This window comes from Pelophylax lessonae (assembly GCF_965119305.1).
Source record: "Pelophylax lessonae genome assembly, chromosome: 10".
NCBI classification, from domain to species: domain Eukaryota; kingdom Metazoa; phylum Chordata; class Amphibia; order Anura; family Ranidae; genus Pelophylax; species Pelophylax lessonae.
Window position 1 is genome coordinate 221,686,789 of NC_138777.1, and position 24,225 is coordinate 221,711,013.

A 24,225-nucleotide genomic window follows, 5' to 3' on the forward strand; every position below is an offset into this window, starting at 1 on the left:
GGACCCGACTTCTACCTGAAGAGTCCTGAGTTTGTCGTCCGGTAGGAAGACTTTCGCCTGGACCGAGTCCAGGATCATTCCCAGGTAGGGAAGACGAACCGACGGACACAGCGTCGACTTTGGATAATTTATCGTCCAACCAAACTCCTGCAGAGTCTGCATCGTGACGGACAGGTCCTCCTCCAGACCCTGGCTGGTTGCAGACCGAACCAGAATATCGTCCAGATACCCTAGGACAGAGATGCCCTGGGCTCTCAACAAGGCCAGAACTGGCGCAAGCACCTTGGTGAAAACCCGTGGAGCCAAAGCGAGACCAAAAGGTAACGCCACGAATTGGTAGTGATCCTCCGCAATGGCGAATCGAAGGTACCTCTGGTGACCCTCGAAAATCGGGATGTGAAGGTACGCATCCTTCAAGTCGATGGAAGCCATGAATTCCCCCGGAATCAGGGCCGCCACCACCGACCGCAGGGACTCCATGCGGAACTTGCGAACCCGCACAAAGCGGTTCAGAGCCTTTAAGTCCAGAATTGGACGTACCTTGCCCTCCTTCCTGGGCACGGTGAACAGATTGGAATAGAACCCCCGAAATCTGTCCCGAAGAGGCACCGGAACCACCACTCTCTGAGCCCTCAGGTCCCGCACCGCCAGGTGCAGATCCCGCAAACGCTCTGGAGACAGTTGAAGATTTGAGGGAAAAAATCTGCTCTCCGGCCGAGAGAGAAACTCGATCTTGTAGCCAGATCGAACGATTTCCTGAACCCACCTGTCCCGAACACGAGTCAGCCATGGTTGAGGAAAACCGAGCAAGCGTCCCCCCACCCCAGAACTGGGTGAGGGCGTCCCTTCAGGCCGCATTGTTGTGGGCAGCGGATCCGGACTGGCCGGACTTCTGCTTATCTGTCCACGGCTTCTTTTGGGAGCCCTGACCTTTGAACGGCTTGCCCTTATAGTGCGACCGAAAGGCACGAAAGGACCCCTGAGAGGGCCGAAAGGAAGCATGCTTCTTACCAGGAGCCGCCTTAGCCTTGTGGGATTGGGGCAAGAGCGTGCTCTTACCACCCGTGATCCCCTTTATCAGCGTATCCAAGGATTCGCCAAAAAGGCGAGAACCATCATAGGGCAGATTGGCTAAGGTCTTGCGCGAAGATTGGTCCACCGACCAACACTTCAACCAAACCAAGCGGCGAGACAACACCGCCACACCGTGTACACGTGCGGCCAACGGAACCATATCCAAGTCCGCAACACACAAATACATGACACCCTGATGGATTTGATCCACCATATCCAATGTCGCCGGTGGGGCAGAATCAGCCACCAGAACGCGTCTAAGCACCTGCGTCCAACTCACGACAGCCTGGGCTGCCATAAGTGAAGCAAAAAGAGCCTTCAGCATAGAACCCATAATAGAATAAGTATGACGGGCAAGAGACTCCAACTTCTTGTCCGTGGCATCCCGGAACACTGGGGTATCCTCAGCAGGAATCGCAGTGGACTTATTCAAAAACGATATCGCGTGATCCACCGGAGGCGGTACACACCAACGCTCATCAGTAGCGGGTGTGAAAGGATAACGCAGCTTGAACCTACTTGGCACAGCAAAAGGCTTGCATATATTACACCATTGTTCCTTAACAGCGCGCTGAAAATCATCAGTGCAGGGAAAAACCTGCGATGTCTTGCGTCTTTTCTGCGTCCCATAAGCTGCCAAGGCAGCAGGAGGACATGGCTCATCCTGTAATCGCAGTGTTTGCTTAATAGAAGCAACAAATTCATCCATGAGTGCAAGCTCTTCAGACGAGCCCAGGGGAGAATTATCAACCCCTTCAACCTCAGCCTCCACCTCGGACCCTACAAGATCCAGGGAGGAAAGGGACCCCGACAAGGAGACCCCAGCCACAGCAGCCCCATCACCATCACCCTCTGAATCAGAGGAAATTGAAAATCTGGGCCTTTTAGTGGATTGAGCAGCCACAAGCATTTGCACCTGAGCAGCAAGGTTAGCCACAACTGCAGCCAAATCCCCCCCTGGGGAGGAAACAGCAGTCCCCTGGCTTCCCACCAAAGTGGCAGGAAATTTGCTTTCCTGAGAATCCATGCCCCAAAGTATGTGGAAGAATAAAGGGTTAACTGTCCCTTTAAAAAGCGCGGCGAGCGCAGCCCACCGCACACACACACCGCACAAGTCGACCCCCACAGGGAGAAAGTACAACTCAGGCAAGGATACAGGGATAGGGAGGTAAAAACCTGGAGAGACCGCTGCTGCTTCTGCCTCGATCTGTGCGCCCAGGGAAAAGGAAGTGATGTCACGCCGGGCGCTCTATTAAAGCCTATGGAAGGCTACAAGAAAATGGGCGCCTGCAGTGTCACCATGCGGCCGGAGCGAGCGCCGCCAAAATGGCGGCATTTGGCGCCGAAACACCGTTCCTCCATTGCAGTAATGCAAAATAATGGCGGACCGCCGCAGCGGACGCCGCAATGTGCACAAACATGATGCAATCATGCCCCTCCGCACACAGTCTGGTACACAGCAAGAGCACATAAAACTAACACATGACAGTGCAGCATAGCCCCCCTCCTTGCAGCCCACAGAATGCAGCCAGCAGACAGGGAGTCCAATAATGTGACCAGAGGCAGGGTTACACAGTCCCAGACTGACACCCCCCCAAACAGACAGGTCCCCACATAGACACACTTATCTCATAAATGGCGTGGGGAACCTGCACAGGCGAACAAGCCGCTGCACATGTGACAGGGAGATTCGCAGCCAGGACGCAGAAGAGTTGGGGTTGAGAAACCGCACAGCGTCCAGTGAGGTAGCCACCTCACCATAGCATCCCTGCACCGAACAGGGATGGGTCGTTCAGAATGCCAGGAGCATTACCTGACTGAACGCTCGATGGCAGGCCAACAACCTGCGACCAGGGGGATCAGCCCGAGACCCAGCCCGCACGAATCCTCTTCATCAGAAGAACTAACTAATGCTGACAAAAGTAACAGCTAAGTAAAGAGAGAGAAAAAAACTCAAATAAAATCAAAAAAGAAGAGAAAGGCTGAGACAAAATGCCCCAGCATAGAGACATCCAGCTACTCCTGACAAGCTAGACATTGAAACTGAAGTATGGATACAGGAAGTAGGAGGGTATTGACTGAGGGGACCACCCCCTGGGGGTGGGATATGTTAAAAGCTTTAATATTAACATATTCTGTTGCCTAGCTACTCCTACGGAGCAAAGTCTAATACCCCCATTGTGACGAATATGAAGATGACGGCGACTGTCGGAGGACGTAAGAGAAATAATGTTTTTTTTTTTTTTTTTTTTTTTTTTTAGAATTGTCGCTCTTTTTTTCTTTATAGCGCAAAAAATAAAAATGCGCACAGGAGATCAAAAACTAAAAGAAAGCTCTATTTGTGGGGAAAAAAAAGGACATCAATTTTATTTGGGTACAGCATCGCACGACCGCGCAATTCTCCGTTAAAGCAACGCAGTGCCGAATCAAAAAAAAATGGCCTAGTCATTAAGGTGGTAAAACTTTCCAGTCCAGAAGTGGTTAAATAAAAAAAGAAAAAAGTACAAATGAATTGATACTGTAACAATGAAGAAAGATTTATTTATTGCAGACATTTATGTGGCACTGTCAATTTTTATGCAGATCTTTCCATACTGTACACTCACATCCGCCCGTGCCCTCAAGGAGCTTACAATGTAAGATCCCTATCTGACATACATATATACCCATACTAATTTAGACAGGAGACCATTAACCCACCAGCATGTCTTTGGATTGCGGGAGGAAACCGGAGTACCAGGAGGAAACCCAAGCAAGCACAGGGAGAACATGCAAACTTCATGCAGGTAAAGCCCTGGCTCAGATTAAAACTGAGGACCCCAGCGCTGCAAGGCAGGAGTTCTATTAGCCAGGCCCATGAGGTTTGTCACATGTGGGACATCCAGTGGCTTCTGTCTCTTGTCCCTGAGTTGTCATTTCTGTGGTCACATTTGATGCAGCTGTTTTCATTGTCTCATTTCTTAAGAATTCATTTTTCATGACAAACTGCTCAGTACATTCAGCAGTTTCATCTGTATTGATGTAGGTGTGAGGATCTTCTTTCAGCTGTCCCGGTTCCTCATGGGATAGGTCCTTAAGGATCTCAGGACGGGGCTTGATCAGAGCCTTGTGCACAGAGCTATTCCAATCTTCCACAGTGACTCCTACAGGATAGAATGACAATAGCACTCAAATTGACTTTAATGAGGAACTTTACCTCCCACCCCCCATAGGATTTATTTATGCTTACCTGATGCTGGGTTGTCCTCAATTCAGATACTCACCCACCAGCGGATCCAGCATTGCGCTGTTGAGATCCTCTTCTCTTCTGCCACCGCTCAGGTCCCACGCTGCCACGTTTGTGTGACATCATCAGAAGGCTGCCGTCTCTTCCAGGTTCAGGCTAACGCCTGCAGATGATGCGGCGCTAGGCCCCCCTCTGGTTCTTTCTGGGATATGGATGTCAAATATCCCAGGAGGCACCAGGAGCCCTGCATGTCATTCGCCTAGACAAGAAGGGAAGATGGGGGTCGGGACTGAAACCTTCGCACAGGTATAAAAAGGTAAATAAATAGAAATAATAAAAAAAAGAGAAGATAAGGGAAGGGAAGATGTGTATGTAGCAGGGAAAGGGTGGGGGGTCAGAGAGGACAAAACATATTTTTGGGGGTGAAATCTGCTTTGAAACGGTACTGAACTGGTCGAACGTCCGCTCAACTGCTTCCTCTCCCAATCTGGTGCCACATTTGGCACCTTTCTGGGGGGAGGGGGGTACCTGTTTCTGACAACTACCCTTCCCCACTTCCGGGAGACGGCGCCGTCCCTCAGAAGCTTGGCCCCCCTCCTTCTTCCTCCTCCCCTGGGCCAATTAGAAAGCGCGGCACGATTTGTGCATGCTCAGTAGGGGACCATCTGTGAAGCCGAAAGGCTTCTCTGCCAGGTTCCCTTACCCTGAATGGCGGCGGCAGCACCCGAGAGCCGATACGAAAAATTGGCTTCCGGTGCCGACATCGCAGGAACCCAGCACAGGTAAGTTCTAATATTTAAAAGTCAGCAGCCACAGTATTTGTAGCTGCTGACTTTTATTTTTTTTTCCTGGGGGGGCGGAACAACTCTTTAAGTGGTTAAAGTGAATGGCGCCCAATTTGCAGACATCCCCCACCTTTCAGCCATGGACAAAACCCTGGGAAAATGTTAGCCCACCCTGCCTCTATGGGTACCATCATGCCTCTGGGGGGCGCTACAAGTATAATAATATGGTCATCTCTGTTTCAGAGTTCAGTTTCTGTGTCTGCTGAGTACAAAATAACGAACTTTCCCACTGAGAAGAACAAATATATCAATGAATATATTACCAGCTGATTCTTCAGCGGCTCCGTTAGCCGTTCTTTCAGCCTCTTCTTTGGCTTGATCTTTTGACTCCTTCAGCACCCAGGCTGCCACAAAGATGGCCGTCATAAATACTACAGCAATCACAAATACTAAAGCAAGCACTTTCACTGCATTTTCCTGTCGGCTCAAATGATTGGGACATCCTGGCAATGATGGTCTCGTTACTAGGACAGAAAGACAGAAGATTTAAAAATAAAAAGCAAAAAAAAAAATTAAATATGATTAAATGTAGGACAACTCTAGAATGTCATTATGTAGTGCTATGTGTACTGATCTTTAATAATTATGCATATTGATCTTCAGCTATCATACAGCTACATTAAAGCGTTTGTAAAGGTTCAGATTTTTTTCTTTTTTAACCCCTTCACGCGGAAGGGTAAAACAAATCCTAATGCCTAAGCACAATTTTGCAACTTTGACATGTCACATGTGTTAAAAAAAATGTACAGATCACCACAACTACTTTGTGCATCCAGGCAGTGCCATCTTAAGAGCCTTATAGGCCCCTGGGCAATGCAGTGCACTGGGGCCCCCTGCCTACACAATCACCCATGAGAATACACATTACAGGGAACACTATATACTACAAGAGAGTACAGCTACTACCTGGAGTATATACTTTACTATATACATATTACAGGGACAAATATATACTACAAGAGACAACTACCTGGAGTATATACTTTACTATATAAATATTACAGGGAACACTATATACTACAAGAGAGTACAGCTACTACCTGGAGTATATACCTTACTATATACATATTACAGGGACAAATATATACTACAAGAGACAACTACCTGGAGTATATACCTTACTATATAAATATTACAGGGAACACTATATACTACAAGAGTCTCTTGTAGTATATAGTGTTCCATGTAATATGTATATAGTTAGTAAGGTATATAATATACTCCAGGTAGTTGTCTCTTGTCTTGTAGTATATATTGGTCCCTGTAATATGTATATAGTAAGGTATATCCTCCAGGTAGTAGTTGTACTCTCTTGTAGTATATAGTGTTCCCTTTAATATGTATATAGTCTATATACATATTACAGGGACCAATATATACTACAAGAGAGTACAACTACCTGGAGTGTATACCTTACTATATACTACAAGAGAGTACAACTACTACCTGGAGTATATACCTTACTATATACATATTACAGGGACAAATATATACTACAAGAGACAACTACCTGGAGGATATACCTTACTATATAAATATTACAGGGAACACTATATACTACAAGAGTCTCTTGTAGTATATAGTGTTCCATGTAATATGTATATAGTTAGTAAGGTATATAATATACTCCAGGTAGTTGTCTCTTGTCTTGTAGTATATATTGGTCCCTGTAATATGTATATAGTATGGTATATCCTCCAGGCAGTAGTTGTACTCTCTTGTAGTATAAAGTGTTCCCTGTAATATGTATATAGACTATATACACATTACAGGGAACACTATATACTACAAGAGAGTACAACTACTACCTGGAGGATATATACCTTACTATATACACATGGCAGGGACCAATATATAGTAAGGTATATCCTCCAGGACAGGTAGTTTTCTCTTGTGTCGATCATCATCATGCCACGGAGAGAGAGAGTTAAAAAAAGAATATCAAGCAGCCTGGCAGCTGGGCTGGCTGCCTTACCCTTTTCACAACGGCTGCAGTGCACATGGGAGGAGGAGGGTGGAGCAGGCGGAGGCAGAGCCAGTCTTCTAGGCGCGGAGACCGACGGAGAGGAGAGGAGGACGAGCCGAGGAGGAGGAGGATCCTCCTCCGAGTCCTTCGCTGCGGCGCTGTGCATCATGGGTCTGCTCTGCTAATGTCACTGGTTGCTAGATGCTAATCGGGCTGGCCTTAGCAACCAGTGTCTGTGCAGTGCGGACTCGGGCCACCACGGCCACCGCCGGCGGACAACAAGGGGGGGGGGGGCCCAGGCCGGCGGACAACGGGGGGGCCCTAGACCACCAGGGACAGTAATTGCCAGTTTGCCACCATCCATGTGAGGCCCCTTGGCAAGTGGGGCCCCCGGGCAAACGCCGGCATGCCCATTGGAAAAGACGGCCCTGCATCCAGGTGGATTATACCGCATTTTTTCAGAACAAATTAAGCTTTCATTTAGTGGTGAATAGTAATGGATATCTCCAGATTTTTTTTTTTTTTTTTTATCAAAAGGGAAAACTGTCCCAAAATAGTAACAAAACAAAAAAAACATGGTTTGTAAATTTAGCTGTATATTTCTTACTATAACCATAACCTTCCACCAAAGAACAACCCAAAATAAATTCTTCTGCTCTGGGCGATTGCAGCGATACCACATATGTGTATGTTAGGTGTTGTTTGTACCCGTAGTACAGCCCAGAAACAATAGTGCACATTTTTCTTTCTTTTTTTTTTTATCCTACCTAAAACACGCTGACACTGACTGACACTGATACTTCTTAAAGCGGAGTTCCACCCATTTTTAATAGGTTAGATTACATAGATCTATGTAATCCCCTTTACGGCTTTTACCAATGGAAACTTTTTTTTTTTTGCTAGTAAATACCTTAATTTCTGCTTTATTTCTCCTCTCCTCACTTCCGGGTCTGATCGGCGATGACGTCATTCGGCGATTCGCAGTGTGTGCTGGGATGTATTCCATTCCAGAAATCTCGCAGGAGCTGAGCTGTACTGAGCCGTGCCTGCCCCGCCTCCTCCCCGCCTCCTCTCAGTGAGTTGTATTGTATGCAATGTATTCAGGCCGTTCTCTGCCCTGCCTCCGCCCCGCCTCCTCTCAGTGAGCTCAGTAAGGATATAATGATTTCAGTCTTCGCTCACTGAGAGGAGGCGGGGCGGAGGTAGGTAATATACCTGTAGGTGTAATTAATATCTCCTAAACCGGCACGGTTTAGGAGATATTTGCAGTGCATGCAGCCGCTCACGCGAGCGGCGCATGCGCTCTGAAGGTCCGGGGGGACCTTCAGTTTTCCTAGCCGGCAGCTTGCCGGAAAATCACTCCCGCGCATGCGCGGGAGTGACGTCATCGCGGCTCCGGCCAATCACAGCGCTGGAGCCACCGGAGCCGCCGAACCCGGAAGAAACGCCGAGGGATCATGGCGGCGCCCGCAGCGATGTCCGGGGGTCCGTGTCGGGGCTTCGTTCTAAGGTAAGTAATGCATAATGAGCTAGTATGTGATGCATACTAGCTCATTATGGCTTTGTCTTGCAGGTTTTTTTTTTTTTTTTCGGGTTTACAACCGCTTTAACTGTATAAATTGCATATTTTAAGGCAAACATGAATACATCTCAAATTAGTACCTCGCTATGGAGATCTCCTTTTTTATACCCATGGGGGGAGCTATGTAAGAGGCACCGTGACCCAAGGACTCGAGAGCCATGTTTATGCCACGGTCTTATCTTCAGCAGAACTTCTGCTGAACATAAGACCGTGGCATAAACATGGCTCTTAGTCAAGTCCTTGGGTCACGGTGCCTCTTACATAGCTCCCCCCATGGGTATAAAAAAGGAGATCTCCATAGTGAGGTACCTTCCAGTTATTTTATTCAAAGATCAGCTTCCCCTCTGCCCTAGCAAATGGGTTATTTTATATAGTTTACGTTTATAGATTTTCTACGCATTATATATTTAACGCTTATTTATTCACTATTTATTATATCATAGCAAGCGCTATAGGTAATCGATTTATATTGATTATTTTTTTCCACAATCTGCACTAGCACTTTCTATAGCAGCTGCTGCTAAAATCATTTATTCACTTGTTTCATTTATTTATTGATCAGTAATCAGGTGTTACACTTTCACTTACCTAATTCACATAGGCTCATATATATTTTTAATTAGATCCCCCCTTGGCGCAGGCAATATACTTGTATATTCAGGTATATTTTTTTCCATACACTTCATGAATCGCAGGTGTCAAAGTGACGACATGTTTTGCGTTCAAAGCAGAAGTGATGTAACAGGGGACGGTAGGTGGTATTACATATACTCCAAATATACAAAGAATACTGGACACACCAAACTGGATTAACCACTTGCCGACCGCCGCACGACTATTTACTGCGGCGGTCAGCCCCTCACAGGCAAAGCGACGTAGTACTACGTCGCTAGCCTGTGAGGCTTCTAGGGAGCGAGTGCCGCCGGAGGCACGCTCCCGCTCGGTCACGGACCCCCCACGCGTGTGCCCGGCGGACCCAATCGTCCGTTACACCGGAAGATCTGATGTAAATGAAGCCGCCTGTCATTCTTCCCTGTGTAAGAATGGAGATCAGATGGTTCTACTATGTTCTTACACCAGTAGCCATGTCCAATCACAGTTAGAAGCACACACTTAACCCCTCCCTCTCCAATACAATTAACTCCTTCACTGCCAGTGTCATTTTTACAGTAACAGTGCATATTTATAGCATAGTATAAAAAAAGTGAAAAATATTGTTATTTTTGCAAAATGGACTCTCTTTTTTTTGTTTATAGCGCATGATCAAAAAAATCGCTCTGTTTGTGGGAAAAAAAGGACGTCAATTTTGTTTAGTACAGCGTCGCACGACCGCGCAATTGTCCGTTAAAGTCACGCAGTGCCGAATCGCAAAATAGGCCCTGGTCAGGAAGGGGGTAAAATCTTCCGGGGCTTAAGTGGTTAATAACGTCTCTGCAGCCTTTTTTTATTGGTTTTTAAAAAAAATTTTAACCACTTCAGCTCCAGTTCATGTTACCCCCCTTTATGCAGAAGTGCAGGCAGTGCACACACCATTCATCTGGGATCTGGCACCTTATTAAAGCTGTGACACTGACAGGCATTATTCCTTTGAATTGTTCGGTGAGAACTTGGGGGGGATTGAGAGGGGAGCACTGAGTGAATGCACTGGATATAAAATAAATTGTGAGGAATCTATCTGAGCAGCACAGAGCACTTATATGAAGAAAAAACCATACCATTTGGTTGTCAAAAGATAAGAACTAGCCTGATTCATGAAGCAGAAGCACTGAGCACTTTATTATGATTTTTTTCATCTCCTTTTTTCAATTGCATAGGACGTTTCCCAGATTAATTAATAGACTTTTCATTTCAAGCCAGCCTGGAATGGTATTACCTAAATATTCAGGATGACAGGACACAGTAGTCACTGCAGGCGGCAGGCTGGCTGCCTCTTGGACAGGACAGGCCTTGCTTTTGCAGTCAGTCAGTCACTCGCTCTCCTCCAGCTCTAGTCCTTAACTTTTCGTCTTCTTCTTCTCGTCTGCTCTTCTCTTCAAGTTCTCCTCATGGTACCGAAGCCGGGAGAATGCAGGGGAGGGGTTACGTGACATCACGTCGTGACGTCATCGCTATCCCGGTCCATGATTCTTCGAATGCAGGAGCAAGAGGCGGAGAATCAGTGCAGCAGCAGCCAGCAGCCCAGAAACTGATGTGAGTGCGTGCGGGGCCTGGCTGGAGTAATGCAGACAGAGACAGTCCACTAGTCTAGCGCTAGCGCGTAGCGCCGCTGCACCGGCACCTGGCATTGCAATGTGTGGAATGTGGAGTGTAAGGAATGCGGCCGCCGCGGCCCCCGGCGACTTGCCGTGTCGCAAGGTGAAGGTCAGGATAGGTTACTGTAAAAAATCATGATGATCTATTCATAAAAAAAAAAGTTTGGGAAGGATGCGAGGCCCCTTTAAGTGCGAGGCCTTCGGCGGCCGCCTTAACGGCCTAATTAGAGAGCCGCCTCTGTATATATATATATATACACACACACATTATATATATAAAAAGTACAGTAAAACTGCAGGAAAGGGCACTGGGGGGCAAACTAATATCAATTTATTTTATTTTGTAATGAAATCAGTGTGTTTGTGTGTTTCTTACTTTTCAAATTTGCCGCCGGTTCCACCCCCCTGCGAGCGTCACGTCGCAGGAGACGGAAGCCGGGGCTCACAGCATCGGGCGGAAGATCCGGCCGCCGTATGCCAAAGGGATACATCGCTGGATCCCGGTGACAAGGTAAGTAACCCTCTACAAGGATCCAGCGATGCTCTCTGGCGGTACCCCGAGTGTGGCTCAGGGTTACCGCTTATGGCAGTGAAATCCCACCCTGATCCACACTCGGGAATACTGCCAGGGAGGTTAATAAAACGGTACATATTATCACATCTACTTTGTGCATCCAGGTGGAATATACTGCATTATTTCAGGACAAATTGGGATTTCATTTGGTAGCAAATAGTAATGGATATCTGAGTTTTTTTTTTTTTGTTTTTTTTTAGTAAAAAAAAAAAAAAAAAACATTGTTTTAAATGTAGCTGTATGTTTCTTGCTACTACTATAACCTACCACCAAAGAACAACCTAAGATAAATTTTCCTGATCCTGATGATCGCAGCGATGCCACATATGTGTGTGTTAGGTGTAGTTTGTACCTGTAGTACAGCCCAGAAACAATAGCGTGCATTATGCTTTTTTTTTTTTAATCCTACCTAAAATCCTACCGACAAAGTGCCATATAGTCAAAGCTATGATATTCCCAGTAGTAACCTATGGCTGTGAAAGTTGGACCATAAGGAAGGCTGAACGCTGAAGAATTGATGCTTTTGAACTATGGTGTTGGAGGAGACTCTTGAAAGTCCCTGGGACGGCAAGAAGATCAAACCGGTCAATCCTGAAGGAAATCAACTCTCAATATTCACTGGAAGGACAGATCCTGAAGCTGAAACTCAAATACTTTGGCCACCTAATGCAAAGAGAGGACTCATTGGAAAAGACCCTGATACTGGGAAACATGGAAGGAAAAAGGAGAAGAGGACGACAGAAAACAAGATGGATAGATAGCATCATCGAAATAATGAATATGAAGTTACGCAAGCTCCGGGAGGCAGTGGAAGATAGAAAAGCCTGGCACGCTATGGTCCATGAGGTCATAAAGAGTCGGACATGACTAAACAACTGAACAACAACAACAAAACACACTGACACTGATACTTCTTAAAAAAAAAAAAAATCATGGGCAAAAAAAAAAAAATACTGATCCTGACCTTGATACAAACACTAACCTTGGCACCAGAGATGTATAGTAACGAAGTAGAACTACTTAAGTACCGAAATGCGGTATCTGTACTTTCCTAGAGTAGAATTTTTTTCTCCTACTTCTACTTTTACTTCACTACATTTTTTCGATGATTTCGATACTTCTACTCAAGTATTTTTTTTTGTGCTGCATAGTTACTCGTTACTTTTAAAAAAATTACCACTGCCAGAACAGTAGATGGCAGGTTGCATAAAGCTCAAAAAAATGTGTATAATGTCATTTGTAAATCAGCGCATACGAAAATAAAGGCTGTGTATAATAAAAGCTGCTATACCAAATCTTTCCAATAAAAAGAAAATATGAAACAAACAAATAAATGGTGCTACAGCGCTTAAAGTGCATCAAGAACCTACTAACAAACACAGGTTAATCATTTGAATAAATCATTTGAAATAATAAAAAACAATATGATGTTCAAACTTTTGACTTCTTTCTTTAATAACTACATAACACAGTACTTGTACTTTTACTTTCAGTACTTGAGTAGAAATTTTTTTTCAAAACTACTGGTACTTTTTACTTTTAGTACTTAAGTAGCAAATTTTTTGAAAAAACTACTTGCAATACTTAAGTAAAAAAAATGTTGAATACTTTAGTACTTCTACTTAAAGCGGAGTTCCACCCAAAAGTGGAACTTCCGCTTTAGGGAGTCCTGACCCCCCGACATGCCACATTTGGCATGTCATTTTTTGGGGGGGGGGAGCGGGTACCTAGTTTTGACAGGTACCCGCTCCCACTTCCGCTCGGAGCGCCGCGGCGCCCTGAGCGGAAGTTCTCCTCTCCCCCTCCCTCCCTGCAATCTTCTGGGACACGTCAGAGGTCCCAGAAGATTGCCGGCCAATCACGGCGCGCAGCGCGACTCGCGCATGCGCAGTGGGTACCCGGCTGTGAAGCCGCAAACTGTAACAGCCGGGTGCCCACAGCAGTGATGCCGGCGCCGAGGGAGAGGATCGAGGCTTCCGGCGGCCGCATCGCTGGACCGTTGGACAGGTGAGTAAATGGCTGGAACTCCGCTTTAAGTAACTTTTTCTGCGAGCACTTCCACTTCTACTCAAGTCACTTTTTGATCGAGCACTTGTACTTTTACTCAAGTAGAAATTTCGAGTACTTTATACAAGTCTGCTTGGCACTGACCTAGATCAAACCTTGATCTAGGTATTTTTTTTAGTGTTTTTTTTTTTATTATTATTATTATTATTATTATTTATTTATTTATTTATTTTTACAAACAGTTGTTTGTTTCTCACTGCATGGAGAGAGATACGATGTTTCTCTCTCCTCCATTCAGAGAGAGAAAACACAGGGATGGGCTTCACAAATCACTAAATATCACACAAATATTTTTAGCACTGATTACTGTAGTAATGTCACTGGTCTCTCCAAAAGTGTCAAAAATGTCAGTTAGGGGTCCGATCTGTCCACCGCAATACCGCAGTCCCGCAAAAAAAAAAAAAAAAATCGCTGATTGACGCCATTACTAGTAATAAATAAATAAATAAAAATTACATAAATATTTTCCCGAGTTTGTAGACGCGTAAGTTTTGCGCACACCAATCAAAATACGCTTATTGGGATTTTTTCTTACCAAAATTATGTAGCAGAATACAAATTGGCCTAAAATGATGGAAAAATTAGATTTTTACATTTTTTTTAATTTTTTGTTGGGAATGTTATGTAGCAGAAAGTTAAAAATATTGTTGTTTTTTTTTTTTTTTTTTTTCAGAATTGTGGCTCGTTTTTTGTTTTACAGCGCAAAAAAAAAAAAAAAAATCGCACTGGTGATCAAATACCACCAAAAGAAAGCTCTGTTTGTGGAGAAAAAAAGGACATCAACTTTGTTTGGGTACAGCGTCGCACGATCCCCCCAAGTGTCCGTTAAAGTAACGCAGTGCCAAATCGCAAAAAATGGCCTGGTCATTAAGGGGGGAAAATCCTCATTTCCATAAGAGGTTAATATGTTTATGTACAGCAATATCCTCCATCTGCTACATATACTGTAAATAAACCTATTTTTGTATTCTAATCATTGAACAAAGAAATATATAGTGATACTCCCAATCTGTTACACACGTCTCCATCTAGTGGTCATTTTAGATATTGATTTTTGTCATTCAAACTCTCCACTTACCATGACCAATCGATGATTGGTATTATTACTATAATCCTTTTTGATCTTGATTATTATTTATTTTTTACACCATCATTACTCATAGTCACTAATAATTTACCAATCAGTCACCGGATTGGCAAGTCCTAGTATATGGCTCTCCTTTTATAAATGATTGCTTTGTGCGTTTCTATAATGAGTTCTTACAATGCATTTTTATAATGTGGTTTATTTTTTTGCATACCATGTTCTCTAATAATTCTATGCTATGTATTTTATTTACCACATCTTTATGCTAGCATTGTTATACAGTAATCCCCCGCTCCATCGCGGTTCAGTTTTTGCGGTCCCGGTAATTCGCGTTTTTTTTTGTAATGTTATTTTACTATATAAATCATTAAAAATAAAATATTTTTGTGTTTTCCATAGCTCTTGCTCTGTCTCTTAGTATCTTTTAGCCCCGGTTCACACTAGGGCGACCTGTGAGGCGACCTGGTCGCCTCACAGGTCGCCGCAGGTCGCCTCCCATAGGAAAGCTGCGGACCCGTTCTAATAGGAGCGACACAAGTCGCTCCGACCTAGAAAAAGGGTCCGGAGCTTCTTTGGGGCGACCAGGAGGTGACCGCCATAGACTTCAATGTTATGAAGTCCGTGGCGTCCGCTCCGAGGTTGCGGCGCGCTGCTCGCACCGCGATCTCGGAGGTCGCCCCTGAAAGTAGCGTCGCTCCTATGTGAACCGGCGCTTATGTGTTTAAATGAGTTTCTATTGTTTTAAAAGTGTGTTTAAAGACCTTAAAATGCTTTTACACGTACAGCGACAGTAAAATAAACATGCCTACAATGCATTTTAACCACTTTACCACCGGAGGATTTTGCTGTCTTCCGTCCAGGCCACTTTTTGAGATTCGGCGCTGTGCGACTTTAACTGACAATTGCGCGGTCGTGCGACGCCATACCCAAACAAAATTTACGTCCTTTTTTTCCCACAAACAGAGCTTTCTTTTGGTGGTATTTGATCACCTGTGCGATTTTTACTTTTTGCGCTATAAACAAAAAAAGAGCGTTTATTTTGAAAAAGTAACAATATTTTTCACATTTTTTTATATGAAATTCCCCCCCAAAAAAATGTAAAAATCAAAATTTTTTTTAATTTTCGGCCAATTTGTTTTCTGCTACCTATGATTGGTAAAAAAAAAATCGCAATAAGCGTATTTTGATTGGTTTGCGCAAAAGTTATTGCGTTTACTAACAAAGGGAAAGATTTCTGTCGTTTTTGGTGTTTTTTTTTTTAACGCGTAATGGCGGCGATCTGCGATTTTTTTTGCGGGACTGCGACATTGCGGCGGACAGATCGGACCCTTGACTGACATTTTTGACACTTTTGGGGGTACCAGTGACATTACTACAGTAATCAGTGCTATACATATGCACTGTTACTGTAAAAATGACACTGGCAGGGAAGGGGTTAATTTTATTGGAGAGGGAGGGGTTAATGTATGCCTGGTGCTTACTGACGTGTGTGGGGGGAGGTGACTGAGTGACACAGGGACAGATCGGATGTCCAGCTATGCTGAACACTCCGATTTGTCACTCCCTGTCACTATGGAGATCCACACAGCGGGCGGATCTCCAGACTCGATCCCCGACGATCGGGTAAGAGCAGCGGCGATCGCCGACGCTCCTCCCCTGGCCCGACTCCCGCTGTGAATGAAAACAGCAGGAGCGCGCCTCCGGCGGCGCGCGAGCGCCGCCTACAGGGGGAGGAGTCCAGCGACGTAGGTCTACGTCGCTGGATGGGAACGAGCCACTTTGCTGCAGTAGCAGCAAAGTGAGCGGGGGTAAAGTGGTTAATAGGGTTTTTCTATTTTGCGGAATTTCACTTTTCGCGGCTGGGTCCGGAACGTAACCCCCGCAATGGAGGGGGGATTACTGTATTGTTTTTCACTCTATTTTTGTGTTGGTATTGCAATATGACCCTCCTTTGCAGTATAAGGCCCTTTTTTAATGTATGGTTTGCACCTCTACTGTATGTTAAAGGAGTTGTAAAGGCAGAACATTTTTTTTTAATCTGAATGCATAGCTTTCTGTGTGCAGCAGCCTGCCCAGCACCCCCTAATACTTACCTGAGCCCCCTCTCTATCCAGTGATGTCCACGATTCCCTTGGCCATCCAGGGAACTCCCTCCTGATTGGCTGAGACACAGCAGTGGCACGATTAGTTCCTGCAGCTGTCAATCAAAGTAATTTAGCCAATCAGGAGAGAGAGAGAGCGAGAGCAGAGCCGAAAGGCAGCTCCATGTCTGAATGGACACACATACAGTAGCTGTGACTCGGCTCGGGTGCCCCAAAGCAAGCTGCTTTCTGTGGGGGCATTGGACAGGAGGGAGGGGCCAGGAGTACAGAAGAGGGACCCGAGAAGAGGAGGATCGAGGCAACTCAGTGCAAAACTAACTGCACAGAGGAGGTAAGTATAACATTTGTTATTTAAAAAAAAAAACGGAAGGATTTGCCCCCTTAATGACCAGGCCACAATTTTGCGATTCGGTACTGCGTTATTTTAACTGAAAATTGCGCGGTCCCCAAAAACAAAAACGGAAAACAAAAAAAGAGCGACAATTCTGAAACAATATTTTTTACATTCTGCTATGTAACATTTTAGGCCAATTTGTTTTATGCTACATATTTTTGGTAAAAAAAAATATAATCGCAATAAGTGTATTTTGATTGGTTTGCGCAAAAGTTATCGCGTCTACTAACTACGGAAAAAAGATTCATGTCATTTTTATTGTTTTTTTGTTTTTTTTACTAGTAATGGCGACGATCTGCGATTTTTTGTGGGACTGCGACATTGCGGCGGACAGATCGGACCCCTGACTGACACTTTTGGGGGGACCAGTGACATTACTACAGTAATCAGTGCTAAAAATATGCACCGTTACTGTAATAATGACACTGGCAGGGAAGGGGTTAACCCTGGGTGCTCAAGGGGTTAAATGTGTACCTAGGGGCATGTTTCTAACTGAGGGGGGTGTGGCTTCTGAAATGACCATAGAGACCTGTGTTCCTATATAGAAGGGTCACAGGCGCTCTGTGATCATTCCAGGGAGAAGAACGGTCAGCTGTGTTTACAACAGTTGACCGTTCTTCTCTCTCAGCGGGGAACGATCAAAGGTGTCAGGCGGCAATCGGAGCCGCGTGCCCGCTGCATCGGCTTCCCCGCTGACGAGTGGAAGTGGGAGCGTGCCAGCGGCGCTGCCTGCGCGCGACCGACGTATACCTACGGCAGTTCGCGCAGGAGCGGTTGCCTGCCGCAGTATTACTGTGGCGGGCGGTCGTAAAGTGGTTAAGCATAGCTGGTGGTGGAGATATCCCCATGTCATTCCAATACTGCCTAATGTGAACTCAGGCCACTCCCCCTAAGCACATGTGCTGCCTCTCTGCATACTGATTGCCCCTGAAAAATAGAGGCTGACTTGTGACACCCTATCTTTCAAAACGCGTTAGCCATGCCCCCTTCCCTAGGCGCTGATGTCACTTCTAGCCACCTGAGTCTGGCATCCTATGGCTCTTGGAGGCTTCCCTACTCCCGGGAACACAGAAGAGAGTAATGGTTCCTTGCCCGAGCAGAGCAGTGGATCCACCGGTCCCCCTACCTCACCATGAGCCTCTGTATGGCTTTTACTGCCATCTTTGACAGCACTGAGGAGATTGTCTCTCACTTTCTCTATTGGTGACCAGGACAGATGGTTGGAGGAATTTTTTTTTTTTTCTTCTTACTTTCTCCTGTGCCTGTGGCAAAGGAAATGAGTTGAAATCTCCTTGGTGGGGGCATAGATAAATAAAACACAGACAGAGGTCCTAACACCACATCACCCTGTCCAAAGTAAGGGAATTTAAATAAAACAGAAGTAATAGAACATGGAATAGTAGATGAGAGGATGAAGTCTCTGGCTGACTCCTCACCAGTATAATAGCCACTTAAGCCCCGGAAGATTTTACCCCTTCCTGACCAGGGCCTATTTTGCGATTCGGCACTGCATGACTTTAACGGACAATTGCGCAGTCGTGCGACGCTGTACCTAAACAAAATTGACGTCCTTTTTTTCCCACAAACAAAGCTTTCTTTTGGTGGTATTTGATCACCTGTGCGATTTTTACTTTTTGCGCTATAAACAAAAAAAGAGCGTCAATTTTGCAAAAACAACAATATTTTTCACATTTTTTTATGAAATTCCCCCCCAAAAAAATGTAAAAATCAAAATTTTTTAACATTTTTGGCCAATTTGTTTTCTGCTACATATGCTTGGTAAAAAAAATCGCAATAAGCGTATTTTGATTGGTTTGCGCAAAAGTTATTGTGTTTAATTACTAAGGGAAAGATTTCTGTAATTTTTGGTGTTTTTTTTTTTAACGAGTAATGGCGGCGATCTGCGATTTTTTTTGCGGGACTGCGACATTGCGGTGGACAGATCGGACCCCTGACTGACATTTTTGACACTTTTGGGGTTACCAGTGACATTTCTACAGTAATCAGTGCTATACATATGCACTGTTACTGTAAAAATGACACTGGCAGTGAAGGGGATAACTTTATTGGTGATCAGTGGGTTAAATGTATCCCTAGGAGCGTGATTCTAACTGTGGGGGGTGTGGCTTGTGATGTAACCACAGTATGCCTGGTGCTTACTAACGTTTGTGGGGGGAGGTGACTGAGTGACACAGGGACAGATCGCAGGTTCAGCTATGCTGAACCCTGCAATCAATCTGTCACTGTCTGTCACTTAGGAGATCCGCCCGCTTTGTTTACACAAGCGGGCGGATCTCCAAACACGATTCCCCGACGATCGGGGAAGAGCGGCGGCGATCCCGACTCCCGCTGTGACTGAATACAGCGGGAGCGCGCCTCCGGCGGCGCCACAAGGGGAGGAGTCCAGCGACATAGGTCTACGTCGCTGGACGGAATCGAGCGCCCGAGAGAAGGGAATGTCTGGTGACGTAGGTCTACGTCGCCAGATGATAATGAACCACTTTGCCGCAGTACAGTCAACGTGACTGGTCGGCAAGTGGTTAAATAAAACAGAAGTAATAGAACAAGGCATAGTAGATGAGAGGATGAAGTCTCTGGCTGACTCCTCACCAGTATTATAGGATACCATGATCAGAATAGTCAACAGAAAATATCTAACCACTCCTCTATAAATCATAGAGTAGAATTTACAGTTTATATTCAGAATGGGGAAGTGTCGGGGACTGGGAACTAAAATAAAAACTAACAATGTATAGAAATTTACCGATCATCCATAACACTATGTCCACCCACCATAACGAGACATGGACTCCAGTAGACCTCTGAAGGTATGCTGTGTTATCTGGCACCAAGCCGTCAGTTTCAGAACCTTTAAGTCCTCTAAGTTGTGAGATGGGGCCTCCACGGATCGGACTTGTATTTCCAGCACATCCCACAGATGATCGATTGGCTGGAGATCTGGAGAATTGAACACCTCGAACTCATTGTTGTGTTCCTCAAACCATTCTTGAATTCATCAGACCAGGCTACCTTCTTTCATTGCTCCGTGGTCCAGGTTTGATGCTCACGTGTCCATTGTAGGCCCTTTTGGCTGTGGACATGGGTCAATATGGGCGCCCTGACTGGTCTGCAGCTAGGCAACCCAATGTACAGCAAACTGCTATACACTGTATGTTCTATCAGAAGCAGCTTTAACATTTTCAGCAATTTGAGCTACAGTAGCTCGTCTTTTGGATAAGGCTGCACGGCCAGCATTCACTTCTCACACCAATCAATGGCCGCCCATAACCCTGTCACCGCCATCTTGGACCACTTTTGGTCAGTCCTGACCACTGCCGACCGGGAAGATCCTACAAGAGCTGGAGTTGCTCTGACCCAGTCATCCAGCTGTTACAATATGGCCCTTGTCAAAGTCGCTCCAATGCTTAGGTTTGCCAATTTTTTCTGCTTTTAACAAATCAACTTCAGGGACAACATGTTCACTTGCTGTCTAATATATCGCATCCACTTTCAGATGCCAATCAATGTTTCTTCACCTGTCAGTGGTCATAATTTTATGGCTGGTTGGTGTATATACAGTGTTATTAGATACACTATATCACCAAAAGTATTGGGATGCCTGTGCACTGGTGCGCAGCCATGTTGAAACAGGAAGGGGCCATCCCCAAACTGTTCCCACAAAGTTGGGAGCATGAAATTGTCCAAAATATCTTGGTATGCTGACACCTTAAAAGTTCCCTTCACTGGAGCTAAGGGGCCAAGCCCAACCCCTGAAAAACAACCCCACACCATAATCCCCCCTCCACCAAATGATTTGAACCAGTGCACAAAGATAGGTCAATAAAGACATGGATGAGTAAGTTTGGGGGGGAGGAACTTGATTGGCCTGCACAGAGTCCTGACCTCAACCGGACAGAACATCTTTCGGATGAATTAAAGTGAAGTCTGCGAGCCAGGCCTTCTCGTCCAACATCAGTGCTTGACCTTATAAATGCACTTCTGGAAGAATGGTCAAACATTCCCATAGACACACTCCTAAACCTTGTGGACAGCCTTCCCAGAAGAGTTGAAGCTGTTATAGCTGCAAAGGGTGGGCCAACTCAATATTGAACCCTACGGACTAAGACTGGGATGCCATTAAAGTTCATGTGCGTGTAAAGGCAGGCGTCCCAATACTTTTGGTAATATGGTGTATGACAATTACCAGACATAGAGATGAGAGATTATGAATTACCTGGACAGGATAACATGTCCCTTGCTGTGCCAGAAAACTCTTCCAGAAGTCACCCCTGTCCTTTGATCCTTGGCAGACCAGGATATTGGAAGATACAAAGTAACTCACGTCTTCTCCTCTACGTTCCGTCCGGTTTATCTGCCAGCTGCTGTCTATACGACAGTCCAGGGGCGGAGCCAAGACCTGGTCTGACTTCCAATGATAGTCAGGGCTGAGCAGGTGAACAAAGGGCGATTCAATGTATGATGAATGATTGTTAGGAGGCATTGCCTGCATGGAGAAGAAAAGAAGAAACAAATATTTTTTTATATATTTGATATACTGTATGTAGCAATATTTCCAGGCATTGGGCCAGATGTGGGTCTGCCATGGTCACCGGTAACACCGACAGCACATTTAAGCTGCATACACAAGTGTGAGATTGGAGTCAAAGACCAGTCCGCCATCTTTGGTTTGTTTTGTTTATTTGATATTGGGGACGGGAGAAGGGAATGAGTGGGATACTCCTCTGGCTCAACTAGGTACAAATGGGACACTTGAAGAAAAATGCATTTCAGCGCTGACTTGACGCCGGCTGGATGCCGACCAACGCTTGCTGGCGCTTGTAAAACACTGACTTGCTGTACTGTACTGAAAACTGACTTCTGACACTCTGGTTAGGGGCTCTTTCACACGGGCGGTCCGATCAGATCCGCCTGTCAGTTTCTTTAGGCGGATCTGATCGGATCCTCCATGCAGCTCTATGGGGCAGCGGATGTCAGCGGAGGTCACCTCCGCTGACACCCGCTGCCATCCGCATCCGATCCTGTGCTGAAATCTGGACGGATGGAAACCCTATTTTTCCATCCGTTCAGTAATCGGAGCGGAGCGGATCTGATGAGAGCGGACAAGCGGTCCGCTCTCCTCCGATCCCCCATAGAGGGCAGCGGGTGCTGTGACACCTCCCTTTCCGCTCTGCAAGTGGAGACGGAGCTGTCATCCGCCCGGCTCAGCGGGGATCGCGGATCGATCCCCGCTGAGCAACACGGATCCGCCTGCGGAGGCGGACCGTGTGAAAGAAGCCTTGCTCAAAAGTCTCTGACACTGCTCCCTCCAGTCCTTACTGACCGAGGTAGACTTATTAACACTGCTGGCTGCTGCAACTCTCAACACTGCACGCTGCACACATCCACTGTACACTGAATACTTTGGGGCCCAAACACTGGCACCCCCTTTACCATAGTTGCCATCATTTGAAAAAAATTTCCAGGGACACTTTGCAGCACAGCTATCAATTACTTACCACACCCACTTCCCTGAAGCTCCGCCCACTCCATATAATTAATCTACGCCTACTTGTCATCAGATTATAGGGTCTACTCAATAAAGAGAAAATTACAGGGAATTGAAAAGAGAGGTGCACATATAATGAATTATATCATAAGTGACTAATGCTCATTAAAAACACTTTGGTTACATTTGCCCTCCCTTAAGGCTGAAATTGTAATTTAAAATGGTTCTTTCACATATTACACGAAGATAAGACTAAACTTCCTTATATGCGGCGCTGGGAGGAGGATTTGGGGGAGGAACTAGATCGAACTGAATGGAGCTCACTAGCTCAGCTTAACTTGAAAATCCCTACTTAAAGCGGAGTTCCACCCTGGATTTTTTTTTTTTTTTTTTTTTAACACCCCCGGGACAGTCAGGGCTAGTGCATTCCACAATGGCTAGCCTCTGATCTGTCCCGGGTTGCACTTACCTGTTAGGACAAATACTTACCTTGCAAACGTCTTGTCCAGCGCTGCCATCTCAGATGTGGGCAGCTTGAAGCCAGCGAGATCCCCTTCGGCGTCTTCTTCCGCCTTCTTTGGTCCCACGATGCTCTGCGCCGGCCCCGACGTCACTTCCGGGTCGCGCGTGTCATCCCTCTACAGCTTCTGGGCATGCCCAGAAGCTGTTTAGAAGGGGATGACGCGCGCGGACCGGAACTGACGTCGGGGCCGGTGCAGGCGCAATGATTCCTGGGAGCTATGACGTTCAGCTCCCAGGAATCATTGCAGAGCCAGGAAGTGACGACGGGCCGCGGCCGAGGAAGGAGGAAGAATGAAGTAAGGTAAGTATTTTTTCTTCGCTACGAGGTAAGTAAAAAAAAAAAAAAAATATGCGATTATCCATTTCTTTTTCAGGTGACCCGGAGCGAGAAGATGGAGGTAAGTATAAAAATAGGGTGGAACTCCACTTTAATACGTCTTTAATAGAAGCTAACTACAAGGTGTTTTTGCGGTGGTACATGGTCCCGGTCAGATTGGCGGCTGCGGTTCGTGATGCTCCTCCCCACTGCTTTAGGGGATGTGGCAAAGTGGGCACTGCCTTCCACACATGGTGGACTTGTGCGAAAGTCAGACGGTTCTTGATTCACACGTACAATTTTATATATTCCCTAACACATATCAACCAGGTAAAATCTCCCCAACAGGCACTACTGGGCAAACCCGTTGAGGGGGTACCAAAACATGCTAAACGCCTTATAGCTTTTATATTTAAGGTTGCCAAGATTGCAATAGCCAACTCTTAGTGGACTCCAGTGGTGCCGATTGAGCTGTTAAAGGCCAAGCTGACCTGGATCATGATAAATGAGAGGATGGTGGTGATGCTTCACGACAAAATGCACCTCTTTGAGAAAACGTGGGACCCTTGGGTACGATACCTAGCTGGTCCCCCTTAGGTTGAGGAGGAACCCTCCCCCCCACGAGACTGTATAACTTGTGAGTGAACACCGATTTTGGGGACACGAGCCTGGACGCCAACCCTTTCTCACCGCTACTACTCCCTTTCCACTA

The 24,225-nt window shown here is 45.8% G+C and overlaps 1 protein-coding gene across 1 annotated transcript; it reads right to left on the reverse strand.

Annotated features, from left to right (window-relative positions):
• Nucleotides 1–3,897: 3,897 nt before the first annotated feature.
• On the reverse strand, nt 3,898–21,436 carry LOC309564904 (uncharacterized protein). Its single transcript, XM_082269595.1, has 3 exons — nt 21,404–21,436; nt 5,409–5,609; nt 3,898–4,217 (listed from the first exon to the last, which is right to left on the reverse strand). The coding sequence occupies exons 1-3, from the start codon at nt 21,417–21,419 to the stop codon at nt 3,919–3,921; spliced, it is 516 nt and encodes a 171-aa protein (XP_082125721.1). The 5' UTR covers nt 21,420–21,436; the 3' UTR covers nt 3,898–3,918.
• Nucleotides 21,437–24,225: the final 2,789 nt, after the last annotated feature.